Source organism: Bombyx mandarina, chromosome 17 (assembly GCF_030267445.1).
Source record: "Bombyx mandarina strain Sakado chromosome 17, ASM3026744v2".
Classification (NCBI taxonomy): Eukaryota; Metazoa; Arthropoda; class Insecta; order Lepidoptera; family Bombycidae; genus Bombyx; species Bombyx mandarina.
In genome coordinates this window covers 4,141,101-4,167,250 of record NC_143223.1, presented here as the reverse complement: position 1 = coordinate 4,167,250, position 26,150 = coordinate 4,141,101, and the positions used below count along the sequence as shown (strand labels likewise).

At 40.3% G+C, this 26,150-nt stretch overlaps 2 protein-coding genes across 3 annotated transcripts in view; both read right to left on the bottom strand.

Moving 5' to 3' along the window:
- LOC114253338 (nudC domain-containing protein 3) overlaps positions 1 to 26,150 on the bottom strand; it is a 386,657-nt gene that overhangs the window by 120,329 nt on the left and 240,178 nt on the right. The gene's annotated exons all lie outside the window — the stretch shown is intronic.
- Positions 20,262 to 25,153, bottom strand: LOC114253171 (V-type proton ATPase subunit e). Its single transcript, XM_089734447.1, has 3 exons — positions 24,984 to 25,153; positions 21,738 to 21,785; positions 20,262 to 20,355 (listed from the first exon to the last, which is right to left on the bottom strand). Exons 1-3 carry the CDS (start codon positions 25,151 to 25,153, stop codon positions 20,262 to 20,264), a joined length of 312 nt encoding a protein of 103 aa, XP_089590573.1.

Below are 26,150 nucleotides of genomic sequence, written 5' to 3'. Positions count from 1 at the left end.
TTATAATAAAACGATCTGGAACCATCTGGAAATCTAAGTAGTCTAACAGGCGAAAGTTTTCAACAAAATTAAATATCATATAGTTTCCGTACACAAAATATGTTAGTTTGATAATAACAAACAGAGAAGTAATAACATATATCGAAGCACACACAGACGAAATGAATTTATAATTGTTTTGTTTCTTTCATATTGACTAAAAAGTTTCATTTGGGAGCGCAAATTTTTTATTTGGCCGCACCGATTCCAATACCGTAACAGTCTTAAGAAATACTACTACAAATATTGTTTTTTTTTAAATCCAATACTCGTCTATTATTATTGGGAATGAAGCTTGAATACCCGACGCGTTTGCTTGAAGTTGTCACGTGGCAACACTCAATCAACCGCTTCCGCCACTCAGGGCCGCGTTTGCGTTCTTCGATAACTCCGTTAATAGCTTTGTAAACTATCGCTTTTCATAAACATGACATTGTGGGTAATGAGCCGGTTATATCATTGTCTTTTTATATTTTGCCTCGATACGCAGATGAATGATGCTACGTAGATAGTTCGTCTCATGTGTCATTCGCTTGCTCGGTGTTGACACTTTAGGAACGGTATGATTAGCGGATGAAATAAGCTTAGACGGTTCGAAATCATGACTGTTTTATTCCATAATTTGTTAGTAATTTTTTTTCCTACCTATTCGCTGGTAGCTTAAGGGGGTATTTCAGATCCGGTTTTACGGGTAGGTGAGCTCACGGGCTCAAAGTGAGAGAATTTGCTAACACTAGCCCTAGCAGGAGCAGTGCTTTTCAGAACTTCCCACCGGATCAGAATCGTGATCCACTGAGAAAATCCGGCGAGAAACTCAATGGGCTGTGTCTATGGGTTCGCTTGTCGACGAGCTCGACGAGGACGGGACTGGTGCTTGGAGAGCCTAAGACCACTAAGATCCGAGGATCGACAAGACATATTTCGGGCTTTGCCTGGCCCTATCGCCTGGGTCGGATATGCAAAACTATTCAAGAATACATTGTCAAAGTTTCAAAAGAAAATTCCAATTAATTCCGATGCTATTAGCCTTAGAACCGTAGCTAGGTGCCGTCACCAAGATAAATAGATGTGACCTATGTGATTTTTTTTTATATTTTTTATTTGGCACTATAGGCAAACGAGAGCATAAATATATGATTTCATATTTAGAATTTGTAGATTTTAATGTAAAAAGAAAGTGTTTCTATCAAAGTACTAAGGCAATATACAAAAAGCACACAGTCACACGAATAAAAGCAGAACGTGAATAATAAGATTCAAAAAGGAAATGAAATTGTAACGTGTAAGCAGTTAACGCCTTTAGCGGTTATTAGATACGGCCGCACCGCGTCTCTGTAAGCGACCGGAAGGTGCAAGGAAATGGCCACTAATGGCAGCCGAGCCGGAAGCGACGCCATTACGCCGCTAGTGCTGCTCAAATAATTACATAAAACTTGATTTGTTTGCATTGCTGAATTGATGTGCGATTATGAGTGTTTAATAAGGAATAATATTTTACGAATTCTGTTGTTTACCGTCTGTATAAATCAAAACGGACGAATAATTTGTAAATTAGAAGCAAAAGTTTGAAATTTAATCTTTAACTAAAGATCTTACGGCCCAGCTGAGTGAGTGGTTACCGTGGCCCATGGACTTCAGCAATGCCAGGGCCAGAGCCAAGCCGATACCTAACGTGAACCGTCTTAAGTTACATCTTAAGTTGATTTCGATCTGAAAAATTATTAAATTATACAATGTGAATGTTTATTAATGTTCATTGCATTGCTTTTACACGTAAAGCCATTAAAATAGGATGACGTGTGGAATACGCCGTGCTTAGAGAATATGGCAGGCGTGTAGTGTAGGTGTCGCACCGCGGGCTCTCGATGTATGAAATAAACAAAAGCTTAGATACTTATTTTAATATATTACAAAGCATACAGTATTTTATTACCGTGTTTTTATTATTTTTTATTGCTCAGATGGGTAGACGAGCTCACAGGCCACCCACCTGGTGTTAAGTGGTTACTGGAGCCCATAGACATCTACAACGTAAATGCGCCACCCACCTTGAGATATAAGTTCTAAGGTCTCAAGTATAGTTACAACGGCTGCCCTACCCTTCAAACCGAAACGCGTTACTGCTTCACGGCAGAAATAGGCAGGGTGGTGGTACCTATCCGCGCGAACTCACAAGAGGTCCCACCACCAGTAATTACGCAAATTATAGTTTGGCGGGTTTGATTTTTATTACACGATTTTATTCCTTCACCGTGGAAGTCAATCGTGAACATTTGTTAAGTAAGTATTTCATTAGAAAAATTGGAACCCGCCTGCGGGATTCGAACACCGGTGCATCGCTTCAACACGAATGCACCGTACGTCTTATCTTTTAGGCCACGACGACCTCAAATAAAACGACGTGTAAATAAAACATACTATTGCGCAATCTTTTAGGTAACCACTCTTTATACTAAGTATAGTATTGATAATCCTTATTAGGTACTATAACTTGGTCACAGAAAAAGAAAATCTTTGTTAAAAACGAACATAAATACCTATACATTTTCCATTACAAGTCTGTCTAATAAATTTTAATTTTTATTGTCTATCATAATTCTGATGTCTTCAAACAAACCGTGAACACAAATAAGAAACGTTGACAATTTTCAACCGTCCAAAACTTGGTCACACCAAAGTTATCTAATAAATCGCGGTAACGTTGCCCGAGTGAAAAAGAAGGTTTGCAGTCTCACCGGTAAGGAGTTTCAAATTGGAAAATCTAGTTTCAAACGAACTTTCGAGAAGTTTTTTCGCTTTCCTTGTTTATTTATTTTAAGTTTTGTAATTTGTACAATTAAGCAGTTTAAGTGCGGTGTGAAATTGTGAATTGTTCATTTATCCTATAAAATATAGCTTTTCACTTTAGTTATTTAGGTAATATCCGATAGCAGTCAACATTCTGAGGTCTAATAAATTAGATTCTAGTTCATCTGAACAACTTTAACCTGGATTATACTTAGAGATTTGGATTATTATTAGACACAGACCTCAACCAAGTATTAATCTTCTTTGTATATGTATATAAAAAAATGCAATTTTTAAATTATTTACTGAATTCAGTTATGGCAACTGTTTTCGAAAAATTAAGGCTTATTACGTTTTTCTGTTCATTGATAAAAAATTGTAAAACCGCTACGCTGGAATAGTACTTTTCATGTTAAATAGTACAATATTATTGTATATATTTGTAATATACAGATAAAATATCATCAAGAATAATAAAGAACTTATCACTTACGAGATCTGACATCTGTGCCTAACGAATGGAAAAATGCAAAAAGGCGGGAATTTGATTCACAATGGCGTCAAACATGGCGGCGTTGATTGCGATTTAAAAGGGAGATATGTGGCTTTGGGGTTGGTAGCTTTGTCTTGTGGTTGATTACTGTGGAAATTTATTAAGATCGATAAAAATATTTCTTAATACTATTACCAGTTATTTTATAAATTATTAGTTAAAATATACAATGCACAATTATTTCTGGGTTTCGGTTACCGCATGACATGGTGGGTTATCAGCTTCTGGGACTATTAAATGTTGCTATAAATTGTTTTATCGCAAATTTTCTAATTTGATGATTATGTACCTACTTACTGGTGTGAGCCCAATACAATTTCAATGGGACGCGAATAATAACTCACTCGATTAAAATATAACATTGTAATTAAACTACTTTTACGGTTTGAAATAGCGTAGTCGAGGTCGTAAGCTACGAAAGCCGTAAACTATTCGAAGCGTCGGAAATACTATAATGACAATAAAAAACCTGAGCTTAAAGCGTAAAAGCTCTTTTAATTATATTAACGGCTCGCAAAAACCGAAGAAAACACTATAAAACATTTGCGTCATAAAATGCTCTATACTTTATTAAAACAAAAAAAAGGCAAAAGGATACGAAAAACAAAAGTAACGTTTATTTTTTACTGATCAAAGGGTCACGGTAATAAAAACCTTTTTACCATAAACTGAAAGGAAATATTTACAGCGGAGGCTCCCTCTCGAAATGTAAATAGGATGAAATTGTGGCTGTATTGGTCAAAGGGTAAGAGGCGCGAAATCTCTATCTATTTTGTTCAATACCTTGTAGTACATCAGCTTCTGTATAGGGCGGTGAGTTTATCGATAAATATAAAAAAAAACATTTTAATGACAACAACTTTCATTCTTATGTCACACATGTAAACTCTAGCGATTGTCATTAAACGTGATAGGAATCGTTCATTCTGGACTATTGTTAACATCTGATGGCCCAAGATACTTGATTGTATTGTTGATCTAAAGAAGATAGGGATAAAGAAGGGTAGGCAAGAAGTTTATTAACGAGAGGCGTTTTAAACCATGCTCTGCGCCCACGGCAGGATGAATTTGTTTTATCAATATAATGTAGAGATTCAATTCAATTCAATTCAATAATTTATTTAATTAAAAAGTCAAAATAAACGAAACACATTATTATATTTGCTCCACATAATAATTATAACTACCCCAATAAAGTAACGTTTTTAAATATAGGTAGAAAGTAGGTCTTGAAGAAGAAGATACGCAATTACGATCAATGCGCCAATGGACGAATGCTAGGGCATTCTTTAGCGTACTTTCCTTAAAACTAGTTTGAAGGTTATGTTTTAGCTTTGAAGGAAAACCGGCACTGGAAGTTCTTCTAGATCATTCTCCTTGGAGCATAGGAGTGTGCAAAGCGTATACACAGCCTATCGAACGGTTTGCCAGACAGAGTGGGTCGCCGACGACTTGGAAGATCTTTTCTGAAAATTGTTGGTATGCGGAGGTCCGGTTTATAACACAATCTAAGCCGGTTTTAAATAGTACTTCCTCGTTCTATTGAGAAACCTCAATATTTATGAATTCTATTTGAGTGTTTTACTTTTAGCGACATTAAAACTGGATCGCACTCGACATTTTAACTCCAAAGATATGAATACTCTCAGCTGATGAAACTATTTGTACAACACGTCATGATGGGTCATATAATAAACTAGCACACATATAGACATCAGACACTTATTAGAGTAAGTTAGATAGTTAGAGATAGTTTCAAACATAGACAATGGGGAGCATATTCCCACAAAAGAATCGATATATCGATATTTGTTCAGCAAAACAATTCAACACTATGTTCAAAAACTATCGTTTCACAGCCTATAATTCTCTGTGTTCAAGATACAATGATCCGTATTACAACTGTATAAGAGATAAAATACAGATAAAATTATTAACTGAACAGCATCGTTTTATTTGTATATTTTTAACACAATACCAAGTGTAATAAAATAAACTGGCCGCAATAATTTTTATTGTGAAGAGGGCCCTCGAATTATCATTTAGATGGGGTGACGTTCAATATGGCGCGAATCTGTGGCAAAAACGAGGTGGACGACACAATCAAATATCAAACCTTTTTATCAAATGTAACTATTTAAGGTTCACGCGAACTTTTTCCATGTACATGAAGCGATTGAGCAAAGGGATTCTGCTATCGGTATCTGTATTTGCTTAAATATAATTTTTGCAGAAGCACGATTATGCAGTGACTTCTGTTGTGTGCCTCTTATCTGAAGAAGGATAGGAAAAATAAATAATAGTTTAAAAAACCTAACAAAATACGCTGCTATAGAAAATCCAACTAAAAAATAGAAAGTAAATTTTAATAAATTTGAATTAAAAATAGTGTAAGAAAAAATTATTTTATTGTAAAAAAGCGTCGTTAATCCGACGTTTTGAAGGGAGTCAAAATTATGTTCAAAGATTCCGTTACAAACATACATACGTCTGAAGCTAATAAAAGCGTATTAAAAAGGCAGCACCTGAAAAAATCACGTACAATCTACAATTCTTCTAGGTATTCGTGAGAAAATCGGTGAAAACTAACTGTAACAAATGAATAAGAGTTTAAACGAACTCTATTTTTAATACATATTAGATGTCTACTTTTTTCGCTAACACGATTAAATTTTAACTACCTAATCCAATCTTAATATTCATAAGCCTTTAGTAGAATGACAGTGAAGTTAATACGAATATTAAATTTTAATCTGGCAATCGTTGCGTACAGGTATTAATGACGAACACCCCACAAAGATGTTATTCCCCTGAAACACATTAGCTTGGTGCGCGTTAGCTATAAGAACGAGCGCACAGGACATAAGCGATAGCGATTTTAATTTTACACCACACTTTATTTTCTAAAGTTAGCCGATACTTAATACCGATACTTAAGCCGATACCTGTTACTTAAAATACTTAAAAAAATGACACGAATGATAACGTTTTTCACTTGTTTCCAAATTGCTTCATCCACCATGAAGGTACAAAAAATACGACTTTTCTATTTCTTTTTTGCTGCCACTTTTTTACTTTTACGCCGTTGAATATTTACATCGTTGCTGGCTTATTCAGTGTATGAGCACCCTCAGTAAGGGTAGTATAAAATAGTATATAGTGAATCAGAAGATCGTAGTTTGATGCATTGATTGAGATTTGCCGTCTTAAATATGAAATTCAGACTTATTTAAACCTACATTTATTCTTTTTGTTTCATTCATGTTTAAATTATGTTTCAATTGCTATGTGCGCTAATAGTAGTTTTAATTTAATTATGTCTTAAGACATACAACTATTCAAACAATCAACGGGTTTTTTTAAACACAAATATTAAATTTATTTTCCGCTTTCTTACTTAATAAATAATATAGTTTACGATCATTGGGCGTTGTAGCGGTGGTGTGAGCCGGGGGACGCCAAATGGAAAGAGAATCAGCTCTGATAAATGATTTCGGTACAAATGTTATTTTGATCTTTCGCGATATAGCCGGATTTGTTTTGGGGGGCGTTCGCTATTACGATTCGTGATGTGTCAGCTTTTCTGATTGCATTCTCGTTTATTGGTGCATGTTTGAGGACGCGTTTATCGTTTTCTTACGGGAATTCATTTCCAATTCGGTTTGGGCTACGATTTCTTCGGTTTCAATAGAACATCGGACATAGAAATGAGATCTTAGAAATTCAACTTGCCTACTTCTGCCGCGGAGCCGTTGTACTATATAACTCAGACTTATAGACTCGGAACTTATATTTCAAGGCGGCATTTAGTTTATTGTTGTTCGTTCGTTCGCCCGTTTGAACAAATAATAATAATAATTTAAATGTAATTTCTAATAAACGAAAACGTACCCGACTGTAACGGTGGTGTGGTAGCTAGCGTCCCTGACTGCTGGTCCGAGGATCGTGGGTTCGGTTCTCACTCAGGGAAAACAGTGTGACGAACAGGTTTATTCCAGGCTTTTTTTTACTGCGCGCGTGTTTCTATGTATGTAAATACTTATGTGTGTCTGGTTGTATGTATGTCAGGTTCCCATAGCACTGGGAATACTAGTTTAGAACTAGATTACCGTGTGTGGCTTATCGCCCGACCATTTATTTGTATATCTCGAATAGAAACTGCCATTAATCATTTGGTAGGAATCTAACTAAACTTTTTAATTTTCAGGCAAATATAGAATGTAATTTAAATAAAAAACACGTGTGGAACTCGGGGACTGCCGCGGTAAAGCTATTGCATAACATTTCTTATCAAGTTATGCAATTATAATTAGACAATAATAATTTATTATTAAAACAATACAAAATAAGACCACGCTATATTAATTATAAACATTAACACAAGCAAAACATTAACTGTCCCCTCACACTCATAAGTTTGACCGCGCGAGAGAAAGATGGGCAGACTTTCCATGATGCGCATGCAGTGCGACGTCACGCCGCGCGGTTATTCACAAGCACTACACAAGCCCAACGCGTGTATATGTTGAACACGAGCTACACGGCAGGCGGAGTGGGGGCTGTTAGGTTTTATTTTCGTTACAGAATTTCTTGATTAGGTCGCCGCGCTCAAAGCCCGCGATAAAAGCTACGCAATAGCTTAAAAACTAAAAAAGTTTTGTTTTATAAAACAACGTACTTTTACATAAACGAAAAAATGATTTCATGTGGATTTTAACTAAACGGTAATTAATACGAAATTGGAGCCTTATCTGTATTCTAGAAAGATCCGAATAATTTTCTTGTACACAAAAATATGTTGCATACATTCAAGTTTGGAATATCAAAGGCTAAGTTAGTTAGGCATAGGGTTGGCAGACAAGGTAACAAAAAAATTTATAGTATTTATTGAATCACATAGTAATCATAATAAAAAGTACAAATCCTTCTTATTTTTCTTGATCTTCTCTAATACCAATATTACTAGCCGTCTGAGCCAGTATCATCACTACTGCTAGTATCGCCGCTGGTTTTAGTGACAAGGGCGGATTCACCCTGAAACAATATGTGTACAATACAATTTGGAACATAGATATATATAACATATAGGAACAGAATGTCAGGTGAATGACAAATATGGAGCACGACTGAGTGAGTGAGATAGGAGATGTCGTGTTAGAAGGTAAGAGAGACGGCGAATGAATGTTTGACATATAGTTTTTTTTAAGCTAGAGGAGGAATGAGGGTATTTACAACTGGGTGTACAACTTTTCAACAAGATCCCACTAAACGTTCAATTACTACCTGTTCATAGATTTAAGAAAACTGTCAAGGAACGTTTGTGCAACAAGCCATATTATAAAGTTAAGGATTATTTACTAGATGGCACTACGTGAGAATGAGGCGCTCGCTCCTGGTCTTTTTATTTTTCATTATTGTTATTATTATTTTTAATTGTATTTTTTGGCTTGTTTTTTCCTTTATTCTAAATATTTTTATTTATTTAAAAAAAAGAAAATATTTGAGAAAAAACAAAAAAAAAGCCCGCTGAGTTTGTTTCGCCGGTTCTTCTCAGGACTGTGGCTTTTTTTGGAACCGGTGGTAGAGTTAACATTGTTATTTGTATTTTGACATTCAACAAGTGTGTCATACTGACATCTAAGTTGAAATAAATGATTTTGAATTTGAATTTGAATTTACCCCATGCAAGTCGCAACGGTAGACAAACGTAGTGTAATTCGGAAAACGGAAGACGTGTATTTTTAATTTAATTTGCTATAAGCGCATTTTATGTTATCTTTTAATCACAAACGTTATTTTTAATAAGCCCGGTGCCAAGTTTAGCCAAATAAAACTGTGTTATTGCATGAATTGGTTGACGTCTAATCTGATGTTTATTGTGCAGTTCATAAACGTACCTACACGAAAACAAACCTTGAGATATAAGGTCTAACACCCGTATCTTTAGCCGTTCACACGAGCGTAACTCGACTCGACTCAACCTCCAACGCGCGTTTCGGTATGCTTAGTCGTAAAAATAAACTCCACTCAAACGTCCTTGGAAAAATTTCCTAACCGGAGTGAAGTGACCGAACTGTCAAGTTAAGGTACGTCGCGACGTACCTTGAACGTTCCTCAAGGCTGGTTTTCTATCGATGTCCAAATAGTATGTGGACCGCAAATGGAAATATTATATGATATTGTTGTGCAATGGCCTGGATCTGTGCATGATTCCCGCGTATTTTGATAATTTAAGTTTGATAATATTTATTAATAAAGTAAATAGTTCGAGGTTAGGCATTTGAAACTCTTTATTTTATTTACCTACATAAGAGACATATTTTGCTTACTGATAAATAAAGTCAATGCGATTATAAGTTTTATTTATATAATAATAAACTGGTGGTTGTGGAAAAGCACTTCAACAACACGATGCAACCAAAATCACATAAAAGCGGCGAATAAAAATACAAAGCCGGATCCGAAATCTAAAATAATGATAGGTTAGAAAATAAATAATACACTTTCAGATTTACCGCACGCACACATATTTACGAATAACTCAGCAACCAAAACATCAAACAAGTTCATCTAGTGTCAAACAGACAGCGGCAGCTTGACTTTGACATTAAACAATGACCATAGACTACAGAACTCTATGGGTTTGATGCTAGCTTGATCAAATTTTCATCATTATTACCTCACTCGAGGACAGTTGAGGAATATTGTAATGGTCGACTAAAAATACCAAACTCGAGTAAGTTTGGAGGGAATTCTTGAGCATCATCGGATGAGTTAAGAGTGGAGGACTATTTTACGAAACGTCTAAAGATACGGGCATAAGTCTTAATCTCTATATATAAAAATGAATTGCTGTTCGTTAGTCTCGCTAAAACTCGAGAACGGCTGGACCGATTTGGCTAATTTTGGTCTTGAATTATTCGTGGAAGTCCAGAGAAGGTTTATAGGTGAGAAAAAATAAAAAAAGCTCGGAATTATATAAAAACAAACAATTTTGTTTTTCCTTTGATGTGTCCCCTTGATATGTCTTTTATTTATCGATTCAGGCACTACGAAGTCTGCCGGGTCAGCTAGTTTTATAATATTTTTCTCTGCTGCTCGGCTCGGCTGTCTCACTGCTTATAAACAAAAATGAACGTAATGTGGGTACCTACCCGTAGGGTCAGAAGACGCGGTTTACCTTAGTAGTTATTATGTTGGTCATTGGGAAATATAAGTTGGAGATATATGACGTGTTTAAGTTCTTTTATCAGCCCATTTACAGCTATAAATATATGTACATTGTACTAGCGACGCGCCCTTCGGGGACTGTAATTTATTATTGATCTTATAGAATTTTCTTTTATACAAATCTGGTACTGACAGCACCGAACACAAAAAAATAACATAACAAAATGTCTAATCTTTCCTCTTCACTATTTTGGGGATAATGCTTACACATAAAAGATAGATATATGCTGTCGTAAGTTTTTTTGTAGGGGTATTTAAGATAAGATAAACTTTACATATTTCATATATGTGTAACTGCAATGGTTTTTGACGCTCACGCCAGAATAGCTCGCAGATGGCAGATTTTTTCCTACTTACTTGACACTTATCGTTATATTTTGGTAATTCACACTAATTCTTTATAAATTATAACCTATGTGTTATTCTGATGTGTGAGCTATATTAATGCAAAGTTTCATCAAAATCCATTCAGGGGTTTTCACGTGAATGTGTAGCAAACATACATTCTTATAAAATTCGCGTTACGATAATATATTAATAAGTGAAACAAAAACTTTGCACCCCTTTTTAGGGAAATTGCGCCGTCGGAGACGAATGAAATTTCCCATACTTATAGAGAATATAGAGAAGGAGAGCAGAATACATTTTTTTTAAAATTATGCTTAAAAATACACTAATTCAATAAAAAAAACATTGTACACACTACCATGTGTTGACACACAAACATACACACACACACACACACGCACACACACGCAAATATACTTAATTTGTTGTCAAACTTTTATTATTGTTTATATTGTGTAATTTTTTTGTCTGTGGTCAAATTGAGATTATATTAATATTGTTTGTTTTTAATATTATTTGTCTATAGTGCTGTTTGAGCGAAATCTGTGATTATATATTTAATAATCTTTGACAATAGAACCGCAATAATGTACAAACTTATAATTTCAATTAAATAAAGTCGAATTTCGACTACTGTGGGACCACTAGTGATAATCAAGTTGCAAAGTACGAGCGCTCGTGGCCTTTACTTGTAGTTGTAACCGTAAATAAACATTTTCGTTAGTGTGTGTGTACCCGACGGAGGGGTCAGTAGCTACATTAGCTACATATAGTCTACAATGACGCGTATACAGATTGGTCACTCACGCAACTAAAGGTACTCGTAAGCTGGCTAGTTTTTTGACAATTTCTTGCTACAATATTATAGCCGTCAAGTTACTTATTATATATCTGTGCAACAATTACTGCAATATTGACTTTATAGCCCGGCGATATTGTCAATATATTTCATTATAGTTGCAACTATTTATTGTCTAGCCGGATACATTGCAAATGATTTATCTCGCTTTGACTTCACTGCAATATTGCCGTGTATCGTCTTTCCTCTGATGTATAGGTCCGACCTGTAGCTGCCGTTACTGTCTCATCGCACAAGCAACATCTTCGGTATCCACCATTTTGTCCTGCGAGATCTAGCCGCAATATTCCAAGAGTGTACGAGCAAAACTCCTCAGCAATCCAGTTGTCGAATCTTGAAGGGCTACACTCGGCAATTTATTGCAAAATAAAATTGGAGCAAGGGTAAAGCTGCAAATATACTGAGCTATATTGGTCAAGAATAAAAATCGGTAAAAAAACTTTTAAGTTAAACGGTTTTATGTGCACTGAAAACTACAAAATAAATAAATAGTTACTTACCTATCAACCTACGTAAGTGATCTCGGTCATTAATATCTCTGATGGTAGTGGTTGTTATAACATGAACCATGTCAGCGGCCGAAAGGCAGTTCATGAAAGAACACTAACACCAGGGTTTGCTTGGTAGGTAAACTAAGCAGCCCACACTATAACAAGTAGGTATTTAGATCTTCTAGTTCAGAAATATTTTAGTACTAGGCAGAATAGCTTTTAGGCATATTAGACTAAAATAAAAACGTGGGGCCCATTATTATTTCTGTATTACTTTCTACTATACTATACTAAGTGTGGATTTTATCGACTTATTATAATCGTTATCATCATCATCCTAGCGGCTTATCCCGGTCGCATCCGAAACCTCATAGCTCCGGAGTCCAGGGTCCGCTGAATCGACTTACTATAATCTTAAATGGAGGTTTTGACCATCAATAACCAGCCGTGGCGGCTTCACCAGCGAACGCCGAGCTCATGATCTACCAAAGTATAAGATGTGCTCTGCCATAGGTATGATTTCAGAGGGGCCCCACGTTTTTATTTTAGTCTAATATGCCTAAAAGCTATTCTGCCTAGTACTAAAATATTTCTGAACTAGAAGATCTAAATACCTACTTGTTATAGTGTGGGCTGCTTAGTTTACCTACCAAGCAAACCCTGGTGTTAGTGTTCTTTCATGAACTGCCTTTCGGCCGCTGACATGGTTCATGTTATAACAACCACTACCATCAGAGATATTAATGACCGAGATCACTTACGTAGGTTGATAGGTAAGTAACTATTTATTTATTTTGTAGTTTTCAGTGCACATAAAACCGTTTAACTTAAAAGTTTTTTTACCGATTTTTATTTTCTTGTTTTTAGTATTTAGTGAAATTGTCTACCAAATATTCCTCATTCTATTTAATTCATTCAGTGCATCATTATTACATGGTTTCTTACCTGATAATTTAGTACAATCTAATTCCTCAATTCATAGCCCTTCCAGAGACTTGACTCGACTTAGAGCCACGTATGCTTGTCCTTCCTCAAACAATTTTGAGCCCAAATATACTACTGCATGGTCGACGGTGCTGCCCTGAATTTTATGGACGGTGAATGCCCATGACAAAACTAAGGGCAACGTCCTTCTTTCAGCCGTACCATAATTGAATTTTGCTGGAAACTGTATGGCTTTAGGGTAAATAACGTGCATGCCGTTACATTGCACGCCGGCAAATCCCGAAGTGAAAACGCTGTGGTCACCTTGATGCCATGAAGCCCGAATAATTCTAGCAACGTCATTAATACTAATGAATACATTTGGAATTTCAATTCTTTCAGGTTCACCGTTTTCAGGTATATCTGGCACACTAAGTCGTATTAATTCTTGTTCACTAATCTGGACATTTTCGTCAATGCGTACATCTCTATAAAGCGGATTATTTCTAGTTAACCATCTTAAAGCGCTGTAGACTTTTTCGCGAGATATTGTGAATTCTCTTGTGATGTTCAAATTCTCCAAACGTTCTGTAACTACAACGATACCCACCTGGCTGGAAGATCTTGGAAGCATATTAGGTAATCTTTCACTGACCTCAAAGATATCTTGGGCAACAACACTGCTTGTCCGCGGAAACCGTACTGCCCGTATAGCCCAGTAAATTTTACGATTTTAACAAACGGGATGATTTTACACAGCAAGCGCTGCTCTGCTTGCGTCAGCGTTTGAATCTCATCTGGTATTGAACCTGGATCCAGATTATTCCAATACGCCTTTGATTGTGTTATTGTTTTATTACTGGTCACATGTGTTTGGCAGCGCAAACATAAAAGTAATGTTGTTTTTGAAGACAGTTCTGCAGGTAGATATCCTAATGCAGCTGTGTTGTAACGTACAGTATGAATTTGGTTAGGATAACAATGCTTCGTGCAAATGTCACAAACGTGTATACACGATGTGTTAATAGCATTTTCAAACGCTTGTACATGATTTTCAGCTCTGCGTTGCTGTGCACGCTCACGTTGGTTATTTCACCTGTCGTGGCGTTGCTCAGGTGTTTCTGAAGCTTCTAACTCCTTTCGTCTCTCACGCCGTCCTGTTAGCCTGGCCTCGTGTTGCTCAGATGTTTCTGACGCTAATAGCTCTCTTTGTCTGTTACGTTGTAATCTTAGCCTGGAGTCATGACGCTCAAGTGTTTCTGACGCTATTAGCTCTCTTCGTCTGTCACGTTGTGATGCTAGCCTAGACTCATGACGCTCAGATGTTTCTGATGCTAACAACTCTCTTTGTCTGCCACGTTGTGATGCTAGCCTGGACTCATGACGCTCGGGTGTTTCTGATGCTATTAGCTCTCTTCGTCTGTCACGTTGTGATGCTAGCCTGCACTCATGACGCTCAGGTGTTTCTGACTCTACCAGCTGCCTTTGTCTCTCACGTTGTGCCATTAACCTGGTATCATGTTGCTCAGGTGTTTCTGTTGCTAACCGTTCTCTTCGTTTCTTGTTCTCTTCGTTCTTTTTCGTTGTGTAGCAGTTTCGTTTTTATTTTTGTTTGCTTTTTTATTTATTGTTACCATGTTGTTCCCACGATTAAGGGGCATTTTGACGGTCGACCCCCCAGAGGTCCAGTAAAGGGGCAAGGCTTAATATACAACAAGATGCGCCCAATCTTGAGGGGGAAGCGGTTACGACATTACATTTTTATCCACCCTAATGCCATACAGTCCTCGGCACGTTTTAACCTATTATTTTCATCGCCGGATCATCATGCCATCGTCTTTAGTGACTGTGGTCGTAATCATAATGGATTGGATCGGAAGACCCCCGAGATTCCCACCCTCCCGATCGTGGCCGTACGCCGGCGAAATTGGATCAGTAGATGTTTAATGTCTGTTTCTGATGTTAAATAATAAGGGAAGCCCAGGGAGCGGGCTCCGGGGGAGAAACAGACGGGCCTGATCTACACCCTCTCCGCTGGACTACTGTGCGAAGCTCAACCAACGCCGCCCCCCATGACGGACGTCATCTGATTGAACCTGGTCCAGTTCATATGCGATCCTCTCAACACTAAGATTGTAACAGTCTGCAGTGTCGGTTCCCGAAGCCCGATTATGGTCCTCAACTCGTTAAAAGAAGCCAGGCTCCATACTCCCCTCCAAGATATCGTGCACGAAGTGGCTCGCACGCACTCAGCTTTCGGAAGTCCTAGTCTACCTGCGACCAACTCAACCAGCTCCCCGTGATTCCCGTATTTATTACGTTTCTCACGGTGGAGCTCATCAAGCGACCGCTGGCCCGAGACGACCTGCACGTCCACGATCATTCCGACACCATCCCTGGAGGCGATAATATCCGGCTTACGGAGACCCACCGATGCTCGTAGCCTAGGCTCCAGCTCAACCGTCCACTTGTTCTCTTCCATAGCTTTCGCCACGAAAGAGAAATCTTGTTATGTCGTAGAATCCGGCCGCCGTGTGTTCTGTGACACTGCTGTAGGATGTGAGCCGTTAAATGTAATTATTAAGTATAATTAATTATCTACCAAAGTATAAGATATGCTCTGCCATAGGTATGATTTCAGAGGGGCCCCACGTTTTTATTTTATTCTAATATGCCTAAAAGCTATTCTGCCTAGTACTAAAATATTTCTGAACTAGAAGGTCTAAATACCTACTTGTTATAGTGTGGGCTGCTTAGTTTACCTACCAAGCAAACCCTGGTGTTAGTGTTCTTTCATGAACTGCCTTTCGGCCGCTGACATGGTTCATGTTATAACAACCACTACCATCAGAGATATTAATGACCGAGATCACTTACGTAGGTTGATAGGTAAGTAACTATTTATTTATTTTGTAGTTTTCAGTGCACATAAAACCGTTTAACTTAAAAGTTTTTTTACCGATTTTTATTTTCTTGTTTTTAGTATTTAGTGAAATTGTCTACCAAATATTCCTCATTCTATTTAATTCATTCAGTGCATCATTATTACATGGTTTCTTACCTGATAATTTAGTACAATCTAATTCCTCAATTCATAGCCCTTCCAGAGACTTGACTCGACTTAGAGCCACGTATGCTTGTCCTTCCTCAAACAATTTTGAGCCCAAATATACTACTGCATGGTCGACGGTGCTGCCCTGAATTTTATGGACGGTGAATGCCCATGACAAAACTAAGGGCAACGTCCTTCTTTCAGCCGTACCATAATTGAATTTTGCTGGAAACTGTATGGCTTTAGGGTAAATAACGTGCATGCCGTTACATTGCACGCCGGCAAATCCCGAAGTGAAAACGCTGTGGTCACCTTGATGCCATGAAGCCCGAATAATTCTAGCAACGTCATTAATACTAATGAATACATTTGGAATTTCAATTCTTTCAGGTTCACCGTTTTCAGGTATATCTGGCACACTAAGTCGTATTAATTCTTGTTCACTAATCTGGACATTTTCGTCAATGCGTACATCTCTATAAAGCGGATTATTTCTAGTTAACCATCTTAAAGCGCTGTAGACTTTTTCGCGAGATATTGTGAATTCTCTTGTGATGTTCAAATTCTCCAAACGTTCTGTAACTACAACGATACCCACCTGGCTGGAAGATCTTGGAAGCATATTAGGTAATCTTTCACTGACCTCAAAGATATCTTGGGCAACAACACTGCTTGTCCGCGGAAACCGTACTGCCCGTATAGCCCAGTAAATTTTACGATTTTAACAAACGGGATGATTTTACACAGCAAGCGCTGCTCTGCTTGCGTCAGCGTTTGAATCTCATCTGGTATTGAACCTGGATCCAGATTATTCCAATACGCCTTTGATTGTGTTATTGTTTTATTACTGGTCACATGTGTTTGGCAGCGCAAACATAAAAGTAATGTTGTTTTTGAAGACAGTTCTGCAGGTAGATATCCTAATGCAGCTGTGTTGTAACGTACAGTATGAATTTGGTTAGGATAACAATGCTTCGTGCAAATGTCACAAACGTGTATACACGATGTGTTAATAGCATTTTCAAACGCTTGTACATGATTTTCAGCTCTGCGTTGCTGTGCACGCTCACGTTGGTTATTTCACCTGTCGTGGCGTTGCTCAGGTGTTTCTGAAGCTTCTAACTCCTTTCGTCTCTCACGCCGTCCTGTTAGCCTGGCCTCGTGTTGCTCAGATGTTTCTGACGCTAATAGCTCTCTTTGTCTGTTACGTTGTAATCTTAGCCTGGAGTCATGACGCTCAAGTGTTTCTGACGCTATTAGCTCTCTTCGTCTGTCACGTTGTGATGCTAGCCTAGACTCATGACGCTCAGATGTTTCTGATGCTAACAACTCTCTTTGTCTGCCACGTTGTGATGCTAGCCTGGACTCATGACGCTCGGGTGTTTCTGATGCTATTAGCTCTCTTCGTCTGTCACGTTGTGATGCTAGCCTGCACTCATGACGCTCAGGTGTTTCTGACTCTACCAGCTGCCTTTGTCTCTCACGTTGTGCCATTAACCTGGTATCATGTTGCTCAGGTGTTTCTGTTGCTAACCGTTCTCTTCGTTTCTTGTTCTCTTCGTTCTTTTTCGTTGTGTAGCAGTTTCGTTTTTATTTTTGTTTGCTTTTTTATTTATTGTTACCATGTTGTTCCCACGATTAAGGGGCATTTTGACGGTCGACCCCCCAGAGGTCCAGTAAAGGGGCAAGGCTTAATATACAACAAGATGCGCCCAATCTTGAGGGGGAAGCGGTTACGACATTACATTTTTATCCACCCTAATGCCATACAGTCCTCGGCACGTTTTAACCTATTATTTTCATCGCCGGATCATCATGCCATCGTCTTTAGTGACTGTGGTCGTAATCATAATGGATTGGATCGGAAGACCCCCGAGATTCCCACCCTCCCGATCGTGGCCGTACGCCGGCGAAATTGGATCAGTAGATGTTTAATGTCTGTTTCTGATGTTAAATAATAAGGGAAGCCCAGGGAGCGGGCTCCGGGGGAGAAACAGACGGGCCTGATCTACACCCTCTCCGCTGGACTACTGTGCGAAGCTCAACCAACGCCGCCCCCCATGACGGACGTCATCTGATTGAACCTGGTCCAGTTCATATGCGATCCTCTCAACACTAAGATTGTAACAGTCTGCAGTGTCGGTTCCCGAAGCCCGATTATGGTCCTCAACTCGTTAAAAGAAGCCAGGCTCCATACTCCCCTCCAAGATATCGTGCACGAAGTGGCTCGCACGCACTCAGCTTTCGGAAGTCCTAGTCTACCTGCGACCAACTCAACCAGCTCCTCGTGATTCCCGTATTTATTACGTTTCTCACGGTGGAGCTCATCAAGCGACCGCTGGCCCGAGACGACCTGCACGTCCACGATCATTCCGACACCATCCCTGGAGGCGATAATATCCGGCTTACGGAGACCCACCGATGCTCGTAGCCTAGGCTCCAGCTCAACCGTCCACTTGTTCTCTTCCATAGCTTTCGCCACGAAAGAGAAATCTTGTTATGTCGTAGAATCCGGCCGCCGTGTGTTCTGTGACACTGCTGTAGGATGTGAGCCGTCGTCTCCCTGACCCTGCAACCAGCACGGCAGGTCAACGCCGACTCACTCCCACCTCTACGCCCTCTTGATCCGCGAATGCGGGATGGGAGGGCGTTGATGTGCGTGTGCACGAACTGCACGAAGTCCCGTCCGGTTATCTGCGCGCATCGCTCCCTCATCCATTTAACTTGGGTGGTATAGCTACCGCTTACTAACGAGGTATCTAATTACCTAATTTTTTTTATCTGCCTCTCTAACGTCACACAATCTTGGACGCAATCTGTTCAATCTGTTCTCGACACGACTAATCATGCCCCCACCTAATACGCCATTTTGTAACAGCGTCCATCTTGAGTTTGAAATTTTGACATAATGACAGTATTCTGCTAGTGTAGTCCTATTATTTGATACCCATATTGTGGTGGTTGTGGAAAAATATGTACCTAGTCCGCCATATCGGAACGGCGTCCATCTTGAATTTTAAATTTTGACATAATCATCGTGTTTTACTAGTGTAGCCCTTTCATTTGATACCCATATTAAGGGGGTTAAAGTAAAATATGTAATCCGCCATTTTGTATCGGCGGCCATCTTAGATTTATAATGTTATTGATTTTATTATATTATATTGTCATCTAAATTACATGTGTGTACCAAATTTCAGATCAATCTGACAACGGGAAGGTGCTTAAATTTCAATTTCTAATTTTGACCCAAATAAATAAAAAACAAATTCCGTACGGGTCGAGCTAAATAAAACCGTTTAAAAATAGCCAACAAGATGCAATTTTTATAGCCCGTTTAAATAGGGGTAGGTAAGGTAGAAGGGAAAAGACCCGCCGGCCGGCCACCACACCGTTGGTCGGATCAGATAACTGCGCTCACTGGACTCTCTGTTACCAACGCCCTGAGAGAAGCCGAAAACCGAAGCAAATGGAAGCTGAGGGTACAAAGAGCCACGAAGGGCTTTCAAGGACACGACCTTCAGCAATGAAGTATTCGACTAAGAAGAAGATAAATAGGGGTTAAGGGCGGTTGCAACAACTACACTTAGGATCTCTGAGTGCTCTCAGGAATAGTGCTCTGAGGAATTCTTCGAGATGATACCGGCATCTCGTTTTTACCATCGCACCGCCCGCCACCGGAATAGAGTTCATCCATACTACCTGGAGCCACTGCGGTCATCCACAGTGCGTTTCCAGTAGTCTTTTTTGCCACGTACCATCCGGCTATGGAATGAGCTCCCCTCCACGGTGTTCCCCGAGCGCTATGACATGTCCTTCTTCAAACGAGGCTTGTGGAGAGTATTAAACGGTAGGCAGTGGCTTGGCTCTGCCCCTGGCATTGCTGAAGTCCATGGGCGACGGTAACCACTCACCATCAGGAGGGCCGTATGCTCGTCTGCCTACAAGGGCAATAAAAAAAAAACTTAGTAGGACATACTATACCCAAGTGTGAGCCATCCAAGCTAGAGTGGTGTTCCGTAGCTGAGGTCCAACTAGCGGGTTCATTCCTGCTATGTACACCGTTACCCAACTGTAAACGATATATTTAGTTTGTATTTGTGAAAACCAAAAAGATGGCGACACATTATTCCAATACAGCCAGAGAATATGTCTATTTCTGCCGTGAAGCAGTAATGCCTTTCGGCTTGAAGGGCGGGGCAGCCGTTGTAACTATACTTGAGACCTTAGAACCTATATCTCAAGGTGGGTGGCGCATTTACGTTGTGGATGTCTATGGGCTCCAGTATCCACTTAACACCAGGTGGGCTGTGAGCTCGACCACCCATCTAAGCAATAGAAAAAAAAGAGAACTACTAATGGTTTGCTGTAAGGAAATTCAACGTGTACGCTTTTATTTTTAATTTATTAGTTAGATATTATTTTTGAATCTATTATGTATTTTTGTAAATATTTATGTACTATCATGCTTAGATAAATAGAAAAATTGATTCCGTTTACTGGTGGTAGGAGGTCTTGTGAGTTCGCACTGGTAGTACCACCGCCCTGCCTATTTCTGCCCTGAAGCAGTAATGCCTTTCGGCTTGAAGGGTGGGGCAGCTGTTGTAACTATACTGAGACTTTAGAACTCATATTTCAAGGTGGATGGCGGCATTTACATTGTCTATGGGCTCCGGAAACCACTTAACATCAAATAGGGCGTGAGCTCGTCCACCTTTCTAAGCAATAAAAATAAAAAACTTAGATACTTAGATAGACTTAGAGACTAATAGATAGGTGGTCATTGTGGTATTTTGATAAAAAGACTGCCGCAATTTACGTTGATCGCTTTGTGTTATACGTAGACGGCACGGCGATAGCAGGGTATGTGAATTCATTCCTCTTTTTTTTTTTCCTACCTAAGCTGGTAGCCTTGAGAGTTCCAGCGTAACCTTAACTAGTAGGTGAGCTCACGGGGCTCAAACCTGACGACGTTGCTAACACGAACCCTAGCAAGAAACGTGCTTTGCAGAATCTACTACCGGATCGGAAACGCGACCCACTGAGAAGATCCGGCGAGAAACTCAGTGGGCTGTGTCTGAGGGTTAATTTACTCGTCGAGCCCTTCGTCGCAAGCGACGGGTTCGACGAGAACGGTGACCGGTGCTTGAGGTACCTAAAAGCACCGTTAGTGGATCGGGAGGATCCGAGATGACGTGTTTTCGGCGACGTCGACTGCTTTCCATTCTTTCCGCAGGATCGGGAATGTAGTTACCGGCGGCCACGATGAGTGGGTTCTCGTGTCGTGCCGCTTTATCGAAGTGGCGCATCGACGCCGACTGCAGGTACTTACTGATGGACTCCAAATGCGCTTACCACTATAGTTTCAGGTAGAAAGATATTGTGTTGAAGACATTGTGTCCACTCGGTACAACAATTTTAAAGGAATTCAGTTATATATTTTGAAGCACTTACAACAGCCACAAGAAAAAAGAAGCCAGCATCATGCAAGTTTTTATAATCCTGAAAATTGTTCAAGATTAAATTCACATTTGTATAAGAAGTAAATGACGCTAGATATAATATCTTAGTTGGTTCTCGTGTGACGTAGAACCAGACTAAACGTAGACTAAGCTTAGTTTACTTAAGTTAATTATTTATATTAGGACCTTCGTATCCGGGGCGTGGCACGTCCCAGCCCCACTGTGGTCAGAGCGCGGAGGGCCCAATCTCGGCGGTCCGTGCTGGAGGCATGGTCCAGACGGCTGGCCGATCCTTCGGCTGGTCGTAGGACCGTCGAGGCGATTCGCCCGGTTCTCGTGAATTGGGTGAATCGTGACAGAGGACGCCTCACTTTCCGGCTCACGCAGGTGCTCACTGGGCATGGTTGCTTCGGTGAGTTCCTGCACCGGATCGGAGCCGAGCCGACGGCAGAGTGCCACCATTGTGGTTGCGGCTTGGACACGGCGGAGCACACGCTCGTCGCCTGCCCCGCATGGGAGGGGTGGCGCCGTGTCCTCGTCGCAAAAATAGGAAACGACTTGTCGTTGCCGAGTGTTGTGGCATCGATGCTCGGCGACGACGAGTCGTGGAAGGCGATGCTCGACTTCTGCGAGTGCACCATCTCGCAGAAGGAGGCGGCGGGGCGCGTGAGAGACACGCAAGCCCGCCGCCGTCGAGCGGGGGCCAGGGAGGCGGATCTCGCCCAAGCCCTGGCCCTCTAAGTGTTTCGGGTCCCCTTCATATGTCGGTCTGGGGACAGGCGAAGGGGGCCTAAGAAGACGACGTGCAAGCTGCTCTGCACGCGTTTTACGCAAGAGCATCCGGGTGATGGAAGGCCGGCTATCCTCGACCCACGCTGGTTCTGACCCAGCGGGGTATTCCGTAGGATAGCTCACTCTAACCGGCGCCATCTAGGCGGGCTCCGGATAGCCTGCCGACCGAGAGGGCTGGTGGTCGTGGCGCCGACGACCGCCGGTCCGGCGTCCCGAGGGGGAGGGTGATGGGAGAGATGTGCTCTGCACTAAACGCTTCACTTTCCCCCCTTTGCCTTTTCATGGGTTCTGTCTCATGCGAGGTTTGGACGCGGGTTGTTGAGCGACAGGAGGTTTTAGTCAGTTCGACTCCGACATGCCCCGCCTTCCATCCCCAGGGGAGGGCGGAAGACCGGCGATTTCCTCCTGAACAAAAAAAAAAAAAAGCTTAGCTATTATTTAATTATGATAGGCGATTCGTTTTTTGTCGACATGGAATTGCCTTCCTGATCTAGTTACTCGATACGAATGCACGGGCCGTCTTTATTTATTACGTTGTTATATAATTGAGGCTATAATTTGAGTCTTTGACCACATTTCTATCCAAAGGCAGTTTTGAATTCTTCTGGAAGGAACAGATGTTCATAGAGAACTTTCACGATGAAGGAAGGATGAATTTCAAATAAAACCCTTAAAAAATTTTTTAGTTATTCCTGATTTTATCCCGTGCAGAAACCACTTTAGCACCCATTTCTGTTGCAATATAGTAATTATCTCCCATTTTAAGAGTAAGATAGTTATACAACATAACTGAAATTAAAAAAAAAATCCCTACCTGTGCTGATAGCCTTGTGTGCCTATTTCAGCTTCTCCTTGACGTGTACCACGGGGCTCAAACCAGGAGTGTTGCTAACACCGGCCCTAGCAAGAGCAGTGCTTCGCAAAATCTACCACCGGATCGGAAACGCGACCCACTGAGAAGATCCGGCGAGAAACTCAGTGGGCTGTGTCTATGGGTTAATTCACTCGTCGAGCCCTTGCTTGCGAGCACCGGTGCTTGTGGTACCTAAAAGCACCGTTAATGGATCGAGAGGATCCGTAATGACGTGAAACTCTAAAATCATTTAGCAAGGTGACTAAATTCAGTGTTCTTTTTTTTTTTTTGGTTATGAGGAAATCGCCGGCCTTCCGCCCTCCACTGGGAATGGAGAGCGGGGCATGTCAGAGGGGAACTGACTAAAACCTCCTGTCGCTCAACAACCAACGTCCAAACCTCGCATGAGACAGAACTCATCAAGAGGCAAAGGGGGGAAGGTGAAGCGCTTAGTGCGGAGCACATCTCTCCCATCACCCTCCCACTCGGGACGCCGGCCCGGCGGTCGTCGGCGCCACGACCACCAGTCGTCTCGGTCGGAAGGCTATCCGAAGCCCGCCTAGATGGCGCCGGTTAGAGTGAGCTATCCTACGGAATACCCCGCTGGACCAGAACCAGCGTGGGTCGACGATAGCCGGCCTTCCATCGCCCGGAGACTAAATTCAGTTTAATATTTCTAGTGACTACTGAACACCAGGTGAGTCATGAGATTATGCACCCACCAACGTAAAAAAAAAATAGTATTATTTATTACGTTAATATACCTATAAACAGTTTGAGTGAAAATATTTTAAATATCTTTGTCCTGGCCTAAATTTCGTATGAACTGGAATGCCTGGAATTGATGTCTCAGGTATTAAATAATACTACTCAGGTATAACAGTCATACAGTATGTAAAGGGGACTTACTCTTTCGCGCTACTCTTTTTTGGGGAATTTGTTATCGGATAACCGGTCGAGGAGGGGGGCAAACCGGGTTTATGTCGGACTACAGCGCCTCCAACGAAGAAGAGGGAGAAGAAGTAGATCGAGGTCCTCCTCCTGTTTCAACTCCTCCTAGGAGACTACGCTTTGACAAAGCGCGAGGTTCCACGCGTCTTGTACCACCCCGCCTATTTTCTGCCGTGAAGCAGTAATGCGTTTCGGCTTGAAGGGTGGGGCAGCCGTTGTAACTATACTAAGACCTCAGAACTTATACCTCAAGGTGGGTGGCGCATTTGCGTTGTAAATGTCTATGGGTTCCAGTAACCACTAAATACCAGGTGGGCTGTGAGCTCGTCCACCCACCTAAGCAATAAAAAAATAAAAAAATAAAATCCACCCCAGCTCCACCAGACCGGCTATACGAAACCTATAATAACGCGTAGTGCGCGCCAAAATCCTTCAAGGTACCTACAGTTTAGGACTAGCTGCGACTTAGCTGGTGTCCACCATAATGCACTTGGTTTTTTATTAAAACAAACGTTATCTTTAAATAGTGTTCGCGCTTAGCTGATTCTGTTTCTACATACAATGGCGTTGAAATAGGTTTTATTGGCAGCAGAGATACGCTGTACCTGTGACAACTACTCTAGCAAATTCAACTGGAATTACCACTTGTTTTCTCCTTTCTTGATTGCAAAAGGCCCAATGAAAAATATGATAGCGAATATAGTGGTCATAACGTAAATGGGTGTGTAGTTCGTCTCCCAGGTTTGTTTCTCTTTGTGGACGTCTCCGTCAGAGAGAGCCACTCTGTATGGAAGCTCGGTGACGAAAGCCATTTCACTTAGATAAAGGATAACCACCGAATTGTGTTTTAATGGCTTAAGGGAACTTGGTATTGTACTCGTTTGGTAAAGTATAATAACTAATGAATTAGTTTCTAGCATGTAATTCTTCTGATCGGATTTTCTTTGAATAAATGACGTTTAGAGTTAGTGACAGTATTAAATGTCAAATGTGTTGATATAAAAATTGAGATTGTTTTACTTTTTTTCTTCGAAACAGAGAAAAGGATGTATATACATGAATTATGCTTCCCAATTGGCATTATCCAGAATGTTGGTTGCCTGTGTAGCTCACTATACGTAATTATATAGGGCAGGCCCGGGCAAATGGCGGTCCGCGGTAGAATTTTGTCTGGCCCGTGAAGCAATGTGTATATTATTATTAAGAACACAAATATTAGTTATTGTCTAACATAAATTGGAGCATAAATTTTTTAGATAAAATATTAAGCAATACTGATACATATTATCAGGGCCGGTGGGAGCCAAAATTTTCTCCCGGACAACCGCTCTATTCAGCGCCTCCAATTCGAAAATATAATTATGATAATTGAACCGTATGAATAATAGTCGCACAATATAAAATTAGAAAAAAAAAACTGTTTGGCTCGAGGTCAAATTTTCATCTGCAATGTGGCCCGACTATCAAAATATTTTTCCACCCCTGATATAGGGCATAGTTTGTCCACAGCAAATTTTTATGAACTGAACTCCACAGTATTATCTTACTGCTATGACATGTCACGGAAAGACCGTAATATTCGCCGAGTAACTAAAATGTGTTTGGTTTGTACGTTGGTCTTTTTTTAACAGCCTTTTTTTTTATTCAGGCAATTAAAAAAAACCTTTGTGTAAGTAAACTTTTTTAGTTTTTTTTTTTAATGTTGCGTATACGATGTATATTATATAGTACCTGAGGGTTTGATCTACTATCGATTGTTGGTATCGTGTGCATGCGCGCGCGGTCTATAATGTCTCAATTATCCGCTTA